The sequence below is a fragment of the Chelonia mydas genome, chromosome 3, assembly GCF_015237465.2.
Source record: "Chelonia mydas isolate rCheMyd1 chromosome 3, rCheMyd1.pri.v2, whole genome shotgun sequence".
NCBI classification, from domain to species: domain Eukaryota; kingdom Metazoa; phylum Chordata; order Testudines; family Cheloniidae; genus Chelonia; species Chelonia mydas.
The window spans coordinates 55,373,425-55,388,884 of NC_057851.1; the positions used below are offsets into that span (position 1 = coordinate 55,373,425).

Genomic DNA, 15,460 nt, shown 5'->3' on the forward strand with positions numbered 1-15,460 from the left:
ACTGCTTTCAGGAGACGCTTGATTAAACATTTCTTAATTTAGGAACGAGACTTACACGGGAATGCATGAATTTATTTTTGTTAGCATTTTTCTTAATACAGAGTTAACAGAACAGTCCCACAAGCGGAAAATCAACACAACTATCGCAATTAATATTCCGTGACATGAACAAAGTGCCAATCAAAGCACTAAAAGAAGGTTATGGAGGTTAAGGATTTAAACAGGTTTGAGACTTAACTAAACGCTAAAGGGGTGGAAGCACTGTAAGCCAGAGGCGGCTCCAGTTAGACTGGAAGTAGGCAGAAAGCCCTGTGCCCATTCTTAAGGCACGTGTCACGGTGCCCTTTTGGGAACTATTTATTTTCAAAACAGCCTGCGTGTGTCGAGGGCGGGCGGCGAACAGTTGACTTTAGGAAATGGATACGATGATGAGTTTTAGCTGCAGTATGCAAAGCAGCAGCAGGCTCGGGTTAAGAGGAAATGAGTAATGTCTTCTGGTTTACTACAGCAATACATGTGCTGCTCTAGAGAGAGAGGCCAAGCAGTACCCTGGGGCTCTTGCAAATCCACGCTGATCTAGCGTGTAGCCAGGATGACCAGCCCTGACCTCTCTCGGCGCGCGGATTCCCCGCTTCTCTCGCCCTGGGCGAGTGGTGGCGGCCGGTGTCAGGTGACCGCCCGCCCGGAGCGACTCTCCTCGCCGGCCGGTGTGTTCAAGAGGGTGGGTGGCGGTGGAGTGCGGGGGGGGAGTCACGTGGGGCTCCTGCCGAGCGCACGTTGCTTCAGCCCTTCCCCAGAGCGCGCGTGTGTATGTCTGGGCGAGAGACGCTCCCGCAAGAGACAGCTCAGGAGGGAGCCGCGGGCGCTGCCGCCGAGAGCACGGCTAATAAATAATAATTAGATAAAGCCAGCTTGCGCAGCCGCCTGCCTCGGTGTGAGTGGCGCGCCTCAGAGGAGAGGGACGCGGGGTAGCTGCGGGTGTGGTTTTCTGCACACTCACCTTGATACGCTGGGAGAGGCAAGGAGCCAAACGCCCACCCTCAGCAAGGGGAGCTTTGTTTTCTTCCGTTCCGCTCGGCCACCAAGCGCCGCCCAGCAATATCTTCGCCTGCTGACTGACCATCCTTTCCTTCGGGGGTGCGAATCCCTGGCACTTGCTGGGAGTTTGCAAGCACGAGAGAGAAGGACTTTCTTTCCCTTCGGGCTTGGATTGAATCTCTTTCCTATTTGTTAATGCCCAGCGCCCCAATCAACGAGGACCCGCCAGGGCCGTTTATTAGGATCTGCAACGTGGGGGATTATTTGAGACTTCAAACCTGATACACATTTCTGTTTGTGTAGCTGTTTACTGTATACATCGTGCCACGCTATACGATTGGGCGGAGGAGGGAAATCTGAAAAGCTGTTGGGTACCTACGAAGGCAGGCTGCTCCAGCTGACAGCTCTCTCCTCCATAGTCTCACAGGAGCTGCCGCTAGTGAGACTTCAACCGTTTTATTACTTTCGCGGATTTAAATGGACATTTCCCGACAATGTGTATAATCTCCAGGAGCTGCGTGTAATCAGCCGTTTGCTGTTTTCATCACCAGTGTCATTGCCCGGGCATGGTGTTGTTTACCATTGAAAAGTGGTCACACTTTGGAGCATTTTTTCAAGGGATGTACAATTACTTGCTGACTTTCTCATGCATTTGGAATTAGAGCAACAGCTTGTTAGGTCGACTGAGGTGCCCGTCAGAGCAAAATGTACTGGCCAAGCCAAGGGCAGGCGCCTTCTATGTTAATTTCCCCCCTAAAGCTGCCCTGGCTTTATATTTTTTCCTCACTTCCCTACATCCTAATAAACTAAGAGAGCTTCTCCCAAGAGATGCATTTCCCCTTCACGGCTTGATCCCCTGTTGGCCGGCTCGCTCGCTGAGAGACCATATTATTTCAAAGTTGTTGTGGTTTTTTTTAAAGAAGGCTGAAGGGGCCGAGGAAGCCACTCCTGCCTTTCACGGGAAGGTGCGGGCACCACCAGGCTTGGGGAGCTGCTCAGGAGTCCCACCCTTTGTCTGGGGGACCCGAGGGGCGAGTCGGGGTGTTTGGGGACCGCTGGGCTCCTTTCCTGCCAGAAGCTCAGGAGAAAGGACCCTGCTCGATCAAAGTGGCCCACACGGCTCCCCCTTTCCCGCTCCGCTTTGTTTCCCTCCTCCGGGGGAATCGTTTGGACACTGTGCCCCTCTCTCTCTCCTGCCTTCTCCCCTGCTCCGCAGGCCGCTTCCCTCCCGCCCCTGGGGAAGCCGATCGCACGGCGGCTGCCCGGGCCCTGTTCCGGTGCTGCTCTTGCCCCGCTCTCAGCGCCCGTGGTGATGCCATGCCCCGCAAGCACAGCGGAGCAGACGAGGGCAGCTCCGCCGGGCTCTGGCTGAAGAGCAGCCGCGCGGGCAGCGGCATGAAGGATGTGGAGTCCGGCCGCAGCAGGGTGCTCCTGAACTCGGCCCCCAGAGGGGACGGCTTGCTCCTGCTGGGCACCGGCAGCGCCATCGGCCGCGGCGGCTCGCGGGAGAACCGGCGGGGAAAGCCAGGGGGAGCCCGGATGAGTCTGCTGGGGAAGCCGCTGTCGTACAACAGCAGCCAGAGCTGCCGGAGGAACGTCAAGTACCGGAGGCTGCAAAACTATCTGTACAACGTGCTGGAGAGACCCCGCAGCTGGGCGTTCATCTACCACGCGTTCGTGTGAGTACTGCCCCCCTCCCCCCCGCCCGCACCTGTCCCCGCCAGCCCGGGAGCCGGGCGCCTGCTCGCCCGGGCAGGGGGTGTGGGGCGAGGCGCGGAGCAGCGAGGAGGCATGAGCGGTGGCACGGCCCCGCCCCGGCTCCTGGAGCATCTTCCAGGAGCGGGGAGGGAAGCGCACGGCTGTGGCTCGCCTGCAGCGCTTCTCCAGGGGTGGGAGGCAAAGCGGGGGAAAGTCCAGGTTGGAGAGCGGGGCTTGTCGGCCGGTGACAGCCCCCAGTGGAGGGCGGGAGAGAGGGAGTGGCGCTCCCCAAAAACCCGCCAAAAAGTCACTCAGAAACGTCAGCGTTTGGGGTGGTCTGTGCACGCTGTAACCGCCCCCCCCCCCCCCAGCTCGCCACTCCGTTTAAACGCGGTGACAGCAACCGGCAAAGGGAGCCACTGCCATGGGAGACGGGGAGCTCTGCGGTGCCGGGGGAAGCGCGTGGCCCTCGGGGAAAGGCCCGCGCGTTGGCGGTCATTTCTGCAAGGGACTGTGCTGGGGCAGGGCTGCCCGGGCCAGCCGCATGGCTCTTTGTCACTCGGACGGTTGGCCCCGGCAGCCAGCAGGCAAAGGCTGATCTGGGCTCGCTCGTGGCGCTGTGGGAAGGTGGGAAAAGAGAGCCAGCCTAGACCTGACCATGAAGCGGAAAATGCCCAACGAGGAATTGATTGGAAGCAAATGTGGACTTTCCCCTTCGGGCCTTTAAATCCTTCGCCTGCTTAAAGCGTTTTAATACTGTTTTCCCACCGCGTCCGTTCACTCGCTCATGTAGCCAGGCTCTTACTACAGTTTCGTCCAGCTGGTTATTTTTAGATACTTTTATAAGTGCTGCTTCCCAGAAACTAAACAAAAAGCAGAGCTAAGGGAGGGAAAGAGGGCAGAGTGTTGGTGCGCAGCTTTTCGACCGTTTTCGATCTGTTCTGAAATGTAAGTTTGCAGGTGTCTGTTCATGTTAGAGGCAGGAAGCACCGAGCATCTGCTCACAGATGCGGTTGTATCTGTTGCTTGGGAATTGGAATTCTTGGCTGCAATAACTTGAAAAGGACAGTGGGGCGATTGTAAAAGGCCAAGATGCAGGGATGGTTCATGAGCTACGCATGAACTAGGCTCTAGTCAATTCTCTTTAATATTACCCCTGCACTTAAATATCCAAGTTTTTGCTTCTTACAAACCAGGAATGATGTAGTTTGAGATGTTTACTCCATTTAATTATTATTGCCCATTTTCTCATTTGCATCCTGCAGTGCGTTGTTTCCATCATTATGAATTCATTAGGTATTATAAATAATCGCTTTGATCATTATGAACTCATTTAGTATTCATGCAAATTGCATATGTATTTCCAGTTGAGTTCCATAGCAGCAGTAGTTAATGGACATAGTGTTACTGTTATATTTTTATTGAATTGTTCAATATTTAGGATTAATTCCAAACTAATTCCTTTTAGTAATGATCATGATAAATTACTCTGAGACTTCCAAGAAGTTCCTTACTATTTCTCTTATAGTTGGGCATTATTTAGGAAGCACTTAGTAAATTGTTATCTTGTTATGTAGTCTTAATTTATGTTGTCTCTTGAATGTTAATGTAATTTCAACTTGTACTAGCAAGTTACTCTTCTCTTTTGGATGTGTGCGCATTGTACATGGGTTTAGTAGAGATGTGACTAAAATGTTTCTTGTGATTCTAGATGTTATCCTTCAAAGAGAATTCAGGTGTATCTTGAATTGGCTCCTTAAGACAGGGTGTTGCTTATGTGATGTAGGCTTTAAAACCCTACCTTAAGCAACCCCTTTAAAGTATCCCCAGGGTTTCCAAAACAAATTAGTTCAATATTAGTCCTCTTTTATTATTATGTATTCTGTCTGCATCCAAATACATTTCCCTACACCAAAGAGCATTCAGCCTAAAGACAGAGTTTGTGAAGAAGTCATTGCAATACACCATAGTCCTAACCCCAGAAAGCTGCAGTAAACCAGATGAACTATGACGGATGTTAAGACTAGTCAAAGAAATGTTTTTTCTTAAAATATTGTGCTTTACATTTGTAAAAGTACAGAAAATTTATCTTTGATATTATAAATTGTGTGTGAGCATGGGTCACTATCTTTAATCATAGAAAACTAACATACTGCACAGGATAGAGCAAATGCAAGGTTACTATTCTTTGAATGGTAGTTCCAGGAATTTCATTGAAAAGATGATTACCTATAGTGAGCAAATGTCAGTTGTAACACTTTCAGTAATAAAGCAACTATTTGTTAAAAGCTGTCTTTGGTAACCTATGATCAAGTAATGCTTTGTATCACACCAGCATGGGAATCCCCAAATCCTTCTTTAATAACAGTTTTTATAGCCATATAGAGTATCTTGCCAAGAACCACTGCACTGTGATTAATGAGGTACTTCAGGGATAGATTTACTTAGTAGACCAAAATTGCTGTCGACAAAAAACAACAGAAGCAGGTCTGAAGTGACATTTCATTTAGTGAAAGATTGCTGTCAACTAAGTAGAACTACTTATTCCCCTCTAAATGGTTCATTATGAAAATCTACTGTGGTAGACTGAACTTTTGTTATTTTTGTTCATTTATTGGGTACACTTTGCTATTTGTGTTTTTAATAGGAATCTCTTACCCTAGGACATATTCTGGCATAGATAGTACTTTACCAATACTCTGAAAATCACTTAAATACTTGTTAGGACACTTCTTATTGCAGTCATCATGTAAATACCAAGAAATCCTACTTTGGTACTCTTCTGTTCAATTTGATAGCATAATGATAATTATTAAATAAAATCCAAGATTAAAATAAAGTTCACGGTATTAAACCTATAAAAAAATGAATTTCCAAACTGAGTGAAGTCATGACACAGCAACACTGTAAACAAGGAATATTGCCAGATGCCTTTAGATAATTGCCTGCATAGAATGAGTGCCAATTTTAGTTTTTAATTACAAATGGCAATTCTGGCAACTGGAAATGCCAACATAGTATCTTTTTATCTGATCAAAGCTGTGTGAAGCATTTTGGAAACACTATTGTACTATAGAAGCACCTAGTAGTACCGCTGGTTCAAGGATTTGTCAGTGTTTCTATTTTCACTCCCATTTTAATGAGCTTTTTAACTTGGCCATTTGAAGCTCCATTGGGTGAAAATTTGGCAAAGAGCTCATTACTTCTGATGCATTTTTTCTGTATAAATTATTTTTATCTATTGAGATTAAAAGAATATATACAATTTAAAGAATATATACAATTTTCAGTGTTTCAGCTGCATCTTTTGCAACCATCTGATTGAACATAACTTCATCTTGGCAAATTTTCTACGCAGATATTGTAATGTTAAACATGACAAATCTTTTGAAAAAAATGTGTAACAATCAAGTTATTTACTTGTTGAGATGCCATTTCTGAGCTTTGTTAATGCATATCTCCATTACCACAGAGTCTATTATTGCTGTTATAGTTAGGGGCTATAAATTGTTAAATCTTATTTTCAGGAGAATATAACTCTGGATGTAAATATCACTCTGATCTGCAAGATGACATAATCACAAATTTTATTTCCTCCCCCAAATTTTCGGTTTTCTTAATTTTTAGAATTCGAAGTTTGGTCAGTTGGGGTGGGGAGTTGCAGTATTTATAAGTGGCATTATCTAATCAGCAACCAGTCCAGGAGTGGAACTTTCATGGAGTTTTTCCATGCAGAAGGACTTTAGATCCGGGTTTAATCTGTAATATTGTCCAATTTATTCGAAATGGGAAAACTTTTGCCATTGTAAATAAAGGAGTAAGGGGAGCTAGCCATTGAGGAACAGGTATAGTAAATTAAATTTTAGAAATCAATGAGTTTGGTTATTTGTGTTTCATTCCTAGAGTTTTGTAATTTTACACAGAAAGGCTACCATCCTGTGACCTTCTGGATTTAGTGTTTGTTATTGGGCAGAGACAGTCACTTAAATAGGATTATAGTGGGTAGTAAGGGTTTACCAGATCAGACCCACAAATTACATGTTTCTTTACTTACATATTACCTGTGTGCATTTTATTAGTACTTCATGACATAGAGGTTCTAGGTAAAATCTGTATTGTAAGTCTGGGCCATTCGAAAGGCAATTTTCCCTAATCTTCAACTCTTAATGGTTTAGGAATAGTTCAAATATGAACACGGATAAAATCAGAATGTCCAATACCAATTGTGAGTAACGAGGCTGGCCTCGTAAACTCATGCTGGTAAAATCTTCATATCACACCACCTAGTCATTTGTGTTCGTGCTAATATTTAACATGCAAATACATTAACAATACTAACTTTTCTAAAAGTGTTTTCTCAGAGAGCCCCTAAAATGCTGATTCTTTTTTTTTGTATCCGTTTGTGCAGAAATACAGTGAACTGTTGTTTGCGTGGTACACTACTGTAAGTGCTTCCAACATTAAAGCTGAATATTGCTCAAACCTGTCTTCATAATATATTATCTGCTTGTTTTTGTTAAGGCGACTATTGAGTACTGATTTAATGATTATCAGTGACAATAAATATAATCCAACACATGAAGTTTCTGTGGGGGAGATTTTTCAAAAGCACCTAACTGCCATTGAAAGTAAATGAATGCCTAAATATAATTTGTGCCTTTTGAAAACATTTCCTATATCTATTTTTATATATGGGTTACATATCTGAATGTCTTTACCAGAAATATTTGGAAATCTCTCCATAATCTCTCTATGAATTTCAGAAGTGTAAGAGTGTGTGTGTGATTGTGTTTAGTTGTCTTTCTGATGAGCAGCTGGAGTGTGGGGGGGAAGCTTTGCCCTTTGATATAATTATGGGTATGATGCAATTATTTGTATATATTTTTTTAATTTGTTAACATTGTTTAATCTGTTGAGGTGCAAATATTCCATTTCTTATTAACTTGCTTGTGATGTGGCAGTAGGGTTGCCAGGTGTCCATTTTTTTTTTTCCAGAACATCTGGTCGAAAAGGGACCCTGGTGGCTCCGGTCAGCACTGCTGACGGGGCCATTGAAAGTCTGGTTGGCGCAGGGCTGGCAGGCTCCCTACCTGGCTCCGCGCGGCTCCCAGTAGCAGTGACTGTCCCTCCTGCTCCTAGGCATAGGGGCGGCCATGGGGAATCCAGACGCTGCCGCTGCCCCCGGCCCAAGCACCAGCTCTGCAGCTCCCAGTGGCCAGGAACCATGGCCAATGGGAGCTGCGGGGGCAGCACACAGAGCCCCCGTGGCTGTCCCTGTGCCTAGAAGTCAGAGGGACATGCTGGCCGCTTCCCAGGAGTTGCCTGAGGTAAGCGCCAACCGGAGTCTGCACTCTGAACCCTCTCCCATGCCCTAAGCCTGTACCCCAGCTTTGAGCCCCTTCCTGCACCCAGACTCCCTCCCGGAGCCCACAATCCACTCCCTCACAGAGCCTGCACCGCACCCCCTACCCCAGCCTTGGGCCCCCTCCTGCACCCAAACTCCCTCTTGGAACCCACACCCCAACCCCCCAGCCCTGAGTCCCCTCCTACAGCCTGAACCCCCCATTTCTGGCCAGTGATAATTTTACCAGGAATTCTGTTCTTCCAGCTTTGTTCTCCAAACATGTTTGTTAATTGAATATTTTTCTCAGATGTCTATTGAGTAGTGATTTCTGTAGCTAATGACATTGATCAAATGTCAAATATCATGCCATTGATATTTAGGCAGAACTCCCCATTCTGATTATATACTGATGGCATGATATGGCCTAATATGTTTTGGAATTAGACATTATGCACTTCTCCAACTCTTTGGCTGTATCATTTCTCTGATGAACTAGTCACAAAATCTGGTAAACAGTATTTTATTTCTTTTTCTCCCCTTCTCATTTCTGTTTTACTTGTTGGAGTTCTCATTTCCTTTTTTCTGATTTTGAAGGCTCTAGGGAGGCACAGTGTTTGGATTAACTGTGATGTTGCCTCACGTTAAAGTGATACAAATATTGTTGTATCAGCAATCAGAGGTGTACTTCAGGGCATACAATGAACATATGTGGCAATCCTCTGGAGCTTGTTTCAGTCCACTTCCAGGATCAGGGTTTGCATTTGTAAAGCAATGCAAATTTATGCAAAACTCAATTCTATCGGGTCCTGAGGAGGAAAACAATGGAATCTCTATGACCTGTCGTATAACTTTCAGCTAAATACAAGACAGAGATTTTTTTTTTCCTTCTATATAACAATAAAAATGTAGAGGCATTTCAGCATAAATCTGCCATGGATATATTGTGCTGGGAGCAAACTGTACATAAGCATGAATGCACATACCTGGGCAAATTTATTTTCAGTACTAGGATGTATAGTGTAATTATATGTTAAATATTCATCCAACTTAAACAGTGGCACACCAACAGCAATACCACAGCAATTAAAAATTGCCTTCGTATCATTTATTACCTATGATGGTGGAAGAGAAGGAGCAGACAACAATGCTTCATTCCCCATCTCCCCTATGGTGTTCCATGGGCAACGCTTTTGCTGGACAGCTACTGAAGACTCTGGAATTTTCAAGATGTTATGTGATGAATGTTCTTATTACTTACACATCCAGAGAATAAATACAAGTGACTTTCACTTGCCTTCATTCAGTCTCTTTGGGCCTGATCCAGCTTAGTATGGGCCCGATCCCACATGTTATATATTCAGCTTTATGAGCTATGTAAGCTCCATAAGGCTGCAGATGCTGGCTCCACAGCAGATGATCTATCCAGGGGAAACACTGGGTTGCCACAAAAAGCAGAACTTCTCCCCACCCTGTAGGGAAAAAGAGAACAAAAAACATTCCTCAGGAAAGAGTTACTGAGAGTCCTGGACCTGAAAGACTGTGCAGATGAGCTGCATCCTGTTCGTTCCCTCACATGGGTGTGTACCCTGAAGGAATTATGAACCCTGCATGACTGCAGGAGAAAAGACAATGTTCTGGGCCATTGTTTGGAATAGATTTTTAAAGTGAAGGTAATGCCTGGAAGTACAGTCTATCTCCCATCTCCATTTACTGAGAAGTGGGTCAGGCCTTATCTTATGATTACTATTTTGCCAGGAGGAGTCCTTCTCCTCCCCCCCCTCCCCCCGATACCCTCTGTGAAAGTATACATTGGCACTGTGTTGCAAGGAGTCCCATCTCCATTTTCCTCTGGTCAATCCTAGGTCCATTTTTCTTAATGTGTGAATTTTGAGCATGATGTGCCCTCTTTTTGTCTCCCTGTTTATGAAAGAATCTGGGCTTTTTAAAATTTATCTCTGACTGACATCCATCCGCCAGAGGAAAAACCAACACCCACATGAGATGTCTTATATCAAGAAAGCTCAATATTTCCTAAGATTCCAAATGCTGTATTTGGTAAAGGCTGGGTGGAATGAAATATATGATCCATGAGAAAGGACAGCCATGAATGCCTAGTGTAACATGGGATGCTGATTACAACTTGGAAGAAGGAGCAGCTGTGGTGGCTGCAGAGGCCAGAGAGGTTTTGGCTCAGTTATGGGACAGCATTTGTGTGCCACATTTTGACTGATCAGTTTTGTAATTCTTTGTGAGCTTAAAAACAATTTTTTTAATAGGATAAATATACTGGAAATGTAAATCCTCTATTTGAACAGGATTATTTGAATAGGATTATCACTATGTCCTGGTGTACCTTCAACCTAACAGTGGAAAAATATGACTAGTTTATTAATATGCATCAGCATTAAATTACTGCTGTTGTTTTGGATCTGAATTAAGTATTATTTTTTCCAATAGTAATGCAATGTGAATTATGTCTAACATAATTAAATTGGTGGCATTTTATATTCAATATTCAATCATTACTGCACTCAGTATTTGCTTTAATAATACTAATCGTAATTAATATATTTTCTAGTATATATGAAGTCAGAGAATTTTTCCACAAGAATGTCACTATAATGAAGATACTTAGTTTATTATTAAAATAAGTATCATACTTTGTTTTTATATAAACAAACACATTGAAAACAAGCAGAGTAATTTCCTTTTAAATAATATAAGCCACCAAAGTGTCACAATAAACCTTCAAATATTAGCTCTCTGGGGCTTAATGGGTAGTATCTTGCTGTATTTTAGTGACCCCTGACTAAGATGGGAGATATACTAGATGTCTAAAGTTTAATCATGTCCTGATTTTACTCAGGTTCATGTTTCCATTACTGTAGGTTTGGGGCCTGATTCTGCTCCACTGAAATAAAGGGAGTTTTGCTATTAATGGGAACAGAACTGGGCCCTTCATATGTGGGTAAAAGAGCTGAGCTTTAAAAAACCCCAATATTATCTAATGGCAAACCTATACCATAAAAATACAGCAGATCCAGTTTCAGTATCCCATTTTTCTAAACAAGGCAAACGTCTCTCTTTACAATATCAAATCTTTACTTTTCAGAGGGGAAATCTTTCCCTTGTGCAGGTGATTGAAATAAGCAACAAACTGATTCTCCATATTATTTTCTTGAGTATTAATGCTAGTATGTCTGTCTAGATAACCTATCCGATAAGAGATATAGATTGCCTATGGGATTAGCACCACAGTTCAGTTAAGAAAGCAAATTCAGCACCTAAGCCAGAGTTCCTTCGTCAATTGCAAAATGATCATAAAGCAGTTGCCTAGCTGAGGTCAGAACAAGCTTCTTAACTCCCTTAACTGGCAGTCCAAAGGTTCTCTCACAGATTAGATGTATGGTCAAGCAATTTTGTGAACTTTCTGATAAGAGGCTGACTATTTGCTGGTGCTAACTGCCTGAGTACAGTATGGCCAACATTTTCAAACTTGGTGCCTAAGTTAGAACCTAAATTCATATTTGGATACTCATAGTAGGCCCTTATTCAGTAAAACACTTAAGCATATCTGTAAGTGCATTCTTGAATAAGGACTTCAACATGTTGCCGAAATGGAAATGGCCCTTCTTGATGATCACTTTAGATAAGCTATTACCAGCAGGAGAGTGGGGTGGGAGGAGGTATTGTTTCATGGTGTCTGTGTATATAATAATGTCTTCTGCAATTTCCACAGTATGCATCCAATGAAGTGAGCTGTAGCTCACGAAAGCTCATGCTCAAATAAATTGGTTAGTCTCTAAGGTGCCACAAGTACTCCTTTTCTTTTTGCGAATACAGACTAACACGGCTGTTACTCTAAATTCTTCTAGTACCTTAATTTTAACTTTTGTAGGTTTTTTTAAAGTCACAGATCACTATGGTATCTGAGCACCACTAAGGAGAAGTAAATGCACAAATATCTCTCTTCTAGCTCTACCAGAAAAAAAAAAAGCTTAAAGTTTTTGTTTGCAATAAGATGGATATTTATTCATTCATTTAATTTCATTTCAAGTTAGAATAAATAATAAAATGCCACCCATTCACACAATCTAAGTGGCTTGCTGGTCATTTGAAATTACAAAACCAAAATGCAATATAATATGCCATAGAGTTACCGGTTCTACTGAGCAGCAGCCTGTAACCAAATACTAACGTCCCTATGTATCTGCCTGCACTTCAGCCTCCTTAGATTTTCCTCAAAGTCTAGATGAAACAAATAAGCTTTACAGCCTGCCCTTGGAACATGTGCTCTCTGTAGGATGCCCTGCTTACCAAGTGGGTGGCCGCCTTTCTGCACCAGTTCCAGCTTCCAAATTGATTCAAGATGTAGCCCCATGTGGAATGCATTGAAATAATCAAACCTTGAAGAGACAAAGGTATGGATGATGGAAGCAAGATCTGAACCCGAAAGAGAAAGCTGTCTGGATGGGCCTACGTGGTAAAATGACCTTTTAACTGCTACTGTCACCTGACCTTCTAAGACTGGATTCCCACAGATCAAGGGAGGTGGGGGAAGTTGTCAGCAAGCTGTTCTGTGGAGAACAGACGGACAAGGACCCAGACACAGGTCCTGGAGGAGTGTCTGAAGCAGCTGGGGCCTTCCCAAAATTCCAGGGGATGGTAATCCTCAAGGAAGCCTAGCAATCCATATAGCCTGTTTATTATTTTAAGGTATTTTTCTTGCTTTGGTGCTAAATAAACAATACTTTGGTTTAATAAGGTTGTTTGGTCACTGGGTACAACTGGTCATTGCTCCTGGAGGAAAGTGATCTGCAGGTGCCGAACTAAATTGGACCTGCTGAGATACTTGTGATTAGTACCAGAGCCTGGATTGAGAATGAGAGAATCACTTGATTCCACCCCAAGAGAGTGAACAGCTCGAGGCCTGGAGCAGGAGGGGTTGCACTCAAAGAAATTAGGAGGGCTAAGAGGTGCTGTTTGCCTGGTGACTCTGACATTTATGCAAGTGAGAGACTTAAAGGAACTGTACAGCCAACCACAGTTGGCTAGATCCTGTGCAATGTTTACCCACACAGAGCTGCTAAGGCATATCAGTTCTGAGTTACTACTTTGCTGAGATTCAAGCTTTTGCCCTCTGTGAGGCACACTGCCAATTTTTCAAAGCCGCATAGTAGATCTGTGGTGGAAAGAAATAGACTAAGAAGAGATTATATTTTTTTACTTGTGACCTAGGATAGATTTGGAACTCAGGTCTCCATAAATGAAAGACTATATTTTACACACTTTCCCAACTAGCCTATAGATGAGAAGGGATTCTTTTATTTAAAAAAATCCCCAAAACACAACAACAAACAAACTTTTGTAAGCAAGGCATGCTCAATCTATTGGTCCAGTTCTGCATCGTAACACCACTACATTGTGCTTATTAATATAGACTTAGAATATCTGTTTCACACATCCATTTGTTTGTTTTATTTACAGTTTATGTAATTGTGTGTTTTCATTGCCAATTTAGTGCACTGTGGAGTGATCTGAGGGAGATGGGAATGCGTGGACATTCAGCTGAAGGAACTGTGGCAAATCAAGAGAAAAGAAAAGTTATTTTGAGGTCTTACCCTGTCTAATCTCAAGGTTCCCCTCACCAAGGTCAAGGCAAACAAGAGTCTCAACTGCCTTGTTTCAGGGCAAAACAATGTAAGGTCTTGAGTTCCTCCTTTTCTTCAGGAAAGATAAATCATATAGCCCATGCCCCCTATTCCTGTGTTTGTTACAATCAGATTCCTCTAATTTCTTCATCCTTCATGAAAGAGAAGTAGAAACATTTCAACCCCCTCTTAACAGGCTTTAAATGAAGCCTGTGGTCCCTCCTCAAGTTTTTAACAAAGTCATCTGTGAACATCTGATTTCCCTTAACATGGCTGCTTGGCTGTTCTACCCCCAGCAACAAACTTCCTCTTTCTTTTATGTGTGCCATGCAAATCTAATGCCGGCCCTGTGTGGTGAACCCCCTGAAACCTGCTCATGGCCCCCCAGACCTCTAGTTGAGAACCACTGCCATGCTCGATAGCTAAGAGGCTAATGAGCCCCATCTGCTTCTGTGCCCTGCCAGTTGACCCTTGTCTCCTTTCATAGAATCCTGGACTGGAACTTCAGGGCTTCCTGGTGAGGCCACCCTTGTGACTTTCCAGGGCCCCAAGTGAACAGTATACCCCATCACAGGGTAGAGGTGACGAGTAGACCTCTCGTTACAGTATTTCATATCCTGTAAGGTTGTAATAATGTCAGGATAGTGGAGTTTGCATTATTTTGGCCTTATAAATGGCTGTCGGTGGCATGTAAGTGTATTTAGGTTTACGTGAGTAGTGAGCTATTTGGGCATTTGCAGAAAAAGAATATGTGGCTCTGTTTAATACTGGCATTAAAATGTGCTGTCTACTGAATCACCACCACCTTTCTTCAGCACTTAGAAAAGGGAGAAATATTCTACAAAAGGAATAACAGAATATAATGGTAAAACACCAGTGATTTTACATGATATTCTCAGGTGGCTCAGCTTCTGAGCAGGAGGCATAGCTTGACCATAGCTATGGAAAAGAATATGGAATACCAGCAGATTAATGCACATGCATTTTTATTATGGTTTCTGCAGCATATTTCAATTGAAAGAGTATGATTTAATGTTTGTTTGATTCAGATATTAATAGTAAATATATTTTTGGATTGAAAGATATTTAATGTGTATTAGTAGCATGCCAAATCTTAAGGACATTTACTGGCTTTTGGTATTGGACTAAATCCTGAAGTCCTGACTCAGAATAAAACTTCCACTGATATAATAAGTAAGGAAAAGCATTTTTTTAATTCTTGGATTTACTGAGGGTTCTGAGTGTATGCAAAAGTAGTTTAAAACAAATTCTGACTGGATTTTTGCCAGCAGTGTGTCATCCATTGCTGCCTATTTCAGTTTCACTTGTGCTACATAAACTTCAGGTCCACTGCGTTTCTTAAAAAGGCAATCAAAAGGTGCCAGAATACAATCTAAGGTGTATCTTTAGATTTTTACTTCAGGAGGCAGCAATAAATAAAATGGGTTACAAATGGGGAAATTTATTATTTTTTTAAAAAAATAATTAAATTTACTGTTACAAAAGGAACCTAGAGTTTCCAAAATATTGGCACTAAATATCTTACAAGTTATTTAATACGTAACATTTTATCCATAAATGGAACAATGGAACAGATAGTTCTTTCTAAGGCATGGAAACCTGGATATGTTCCTAATCTAAAACCAATTGTAAATAAATCAGTTTTTCAAGAAACTCTTTGATATTTCAGTTTAGTTTGAAAGCTGTTCATGTATTATGTTCCAGCACG

At 42.9% G+C, this 15,460-nt stretch overlaps 1 protein-coding gene across 1 annotated transcript in view; it reads left to right on the forward strand.

Moving 5' to 3' along the window:
* The first annotated feature begins 261 nt into the window (after positions 1–261).
* KCNQ5 (potassium voltage-gated channel subfamily Q member 5) overlaps positions 262–15,460 on the forward strand; it is a 533,682-nt gene continuing 518,483 nt past the window's right edge. The window contains exon 1 of the mRNA XM_037894324.2: positions 262–2,717. Within this exon, the coding sequence (XP_037750252.1) occupies positions 2,356–2,717 (362 nt within the window). The 5' untranslated portion in view covers positions 262–2,355. The remainder of the gene's footprint in view (positions 2,718–15,460) is intronic.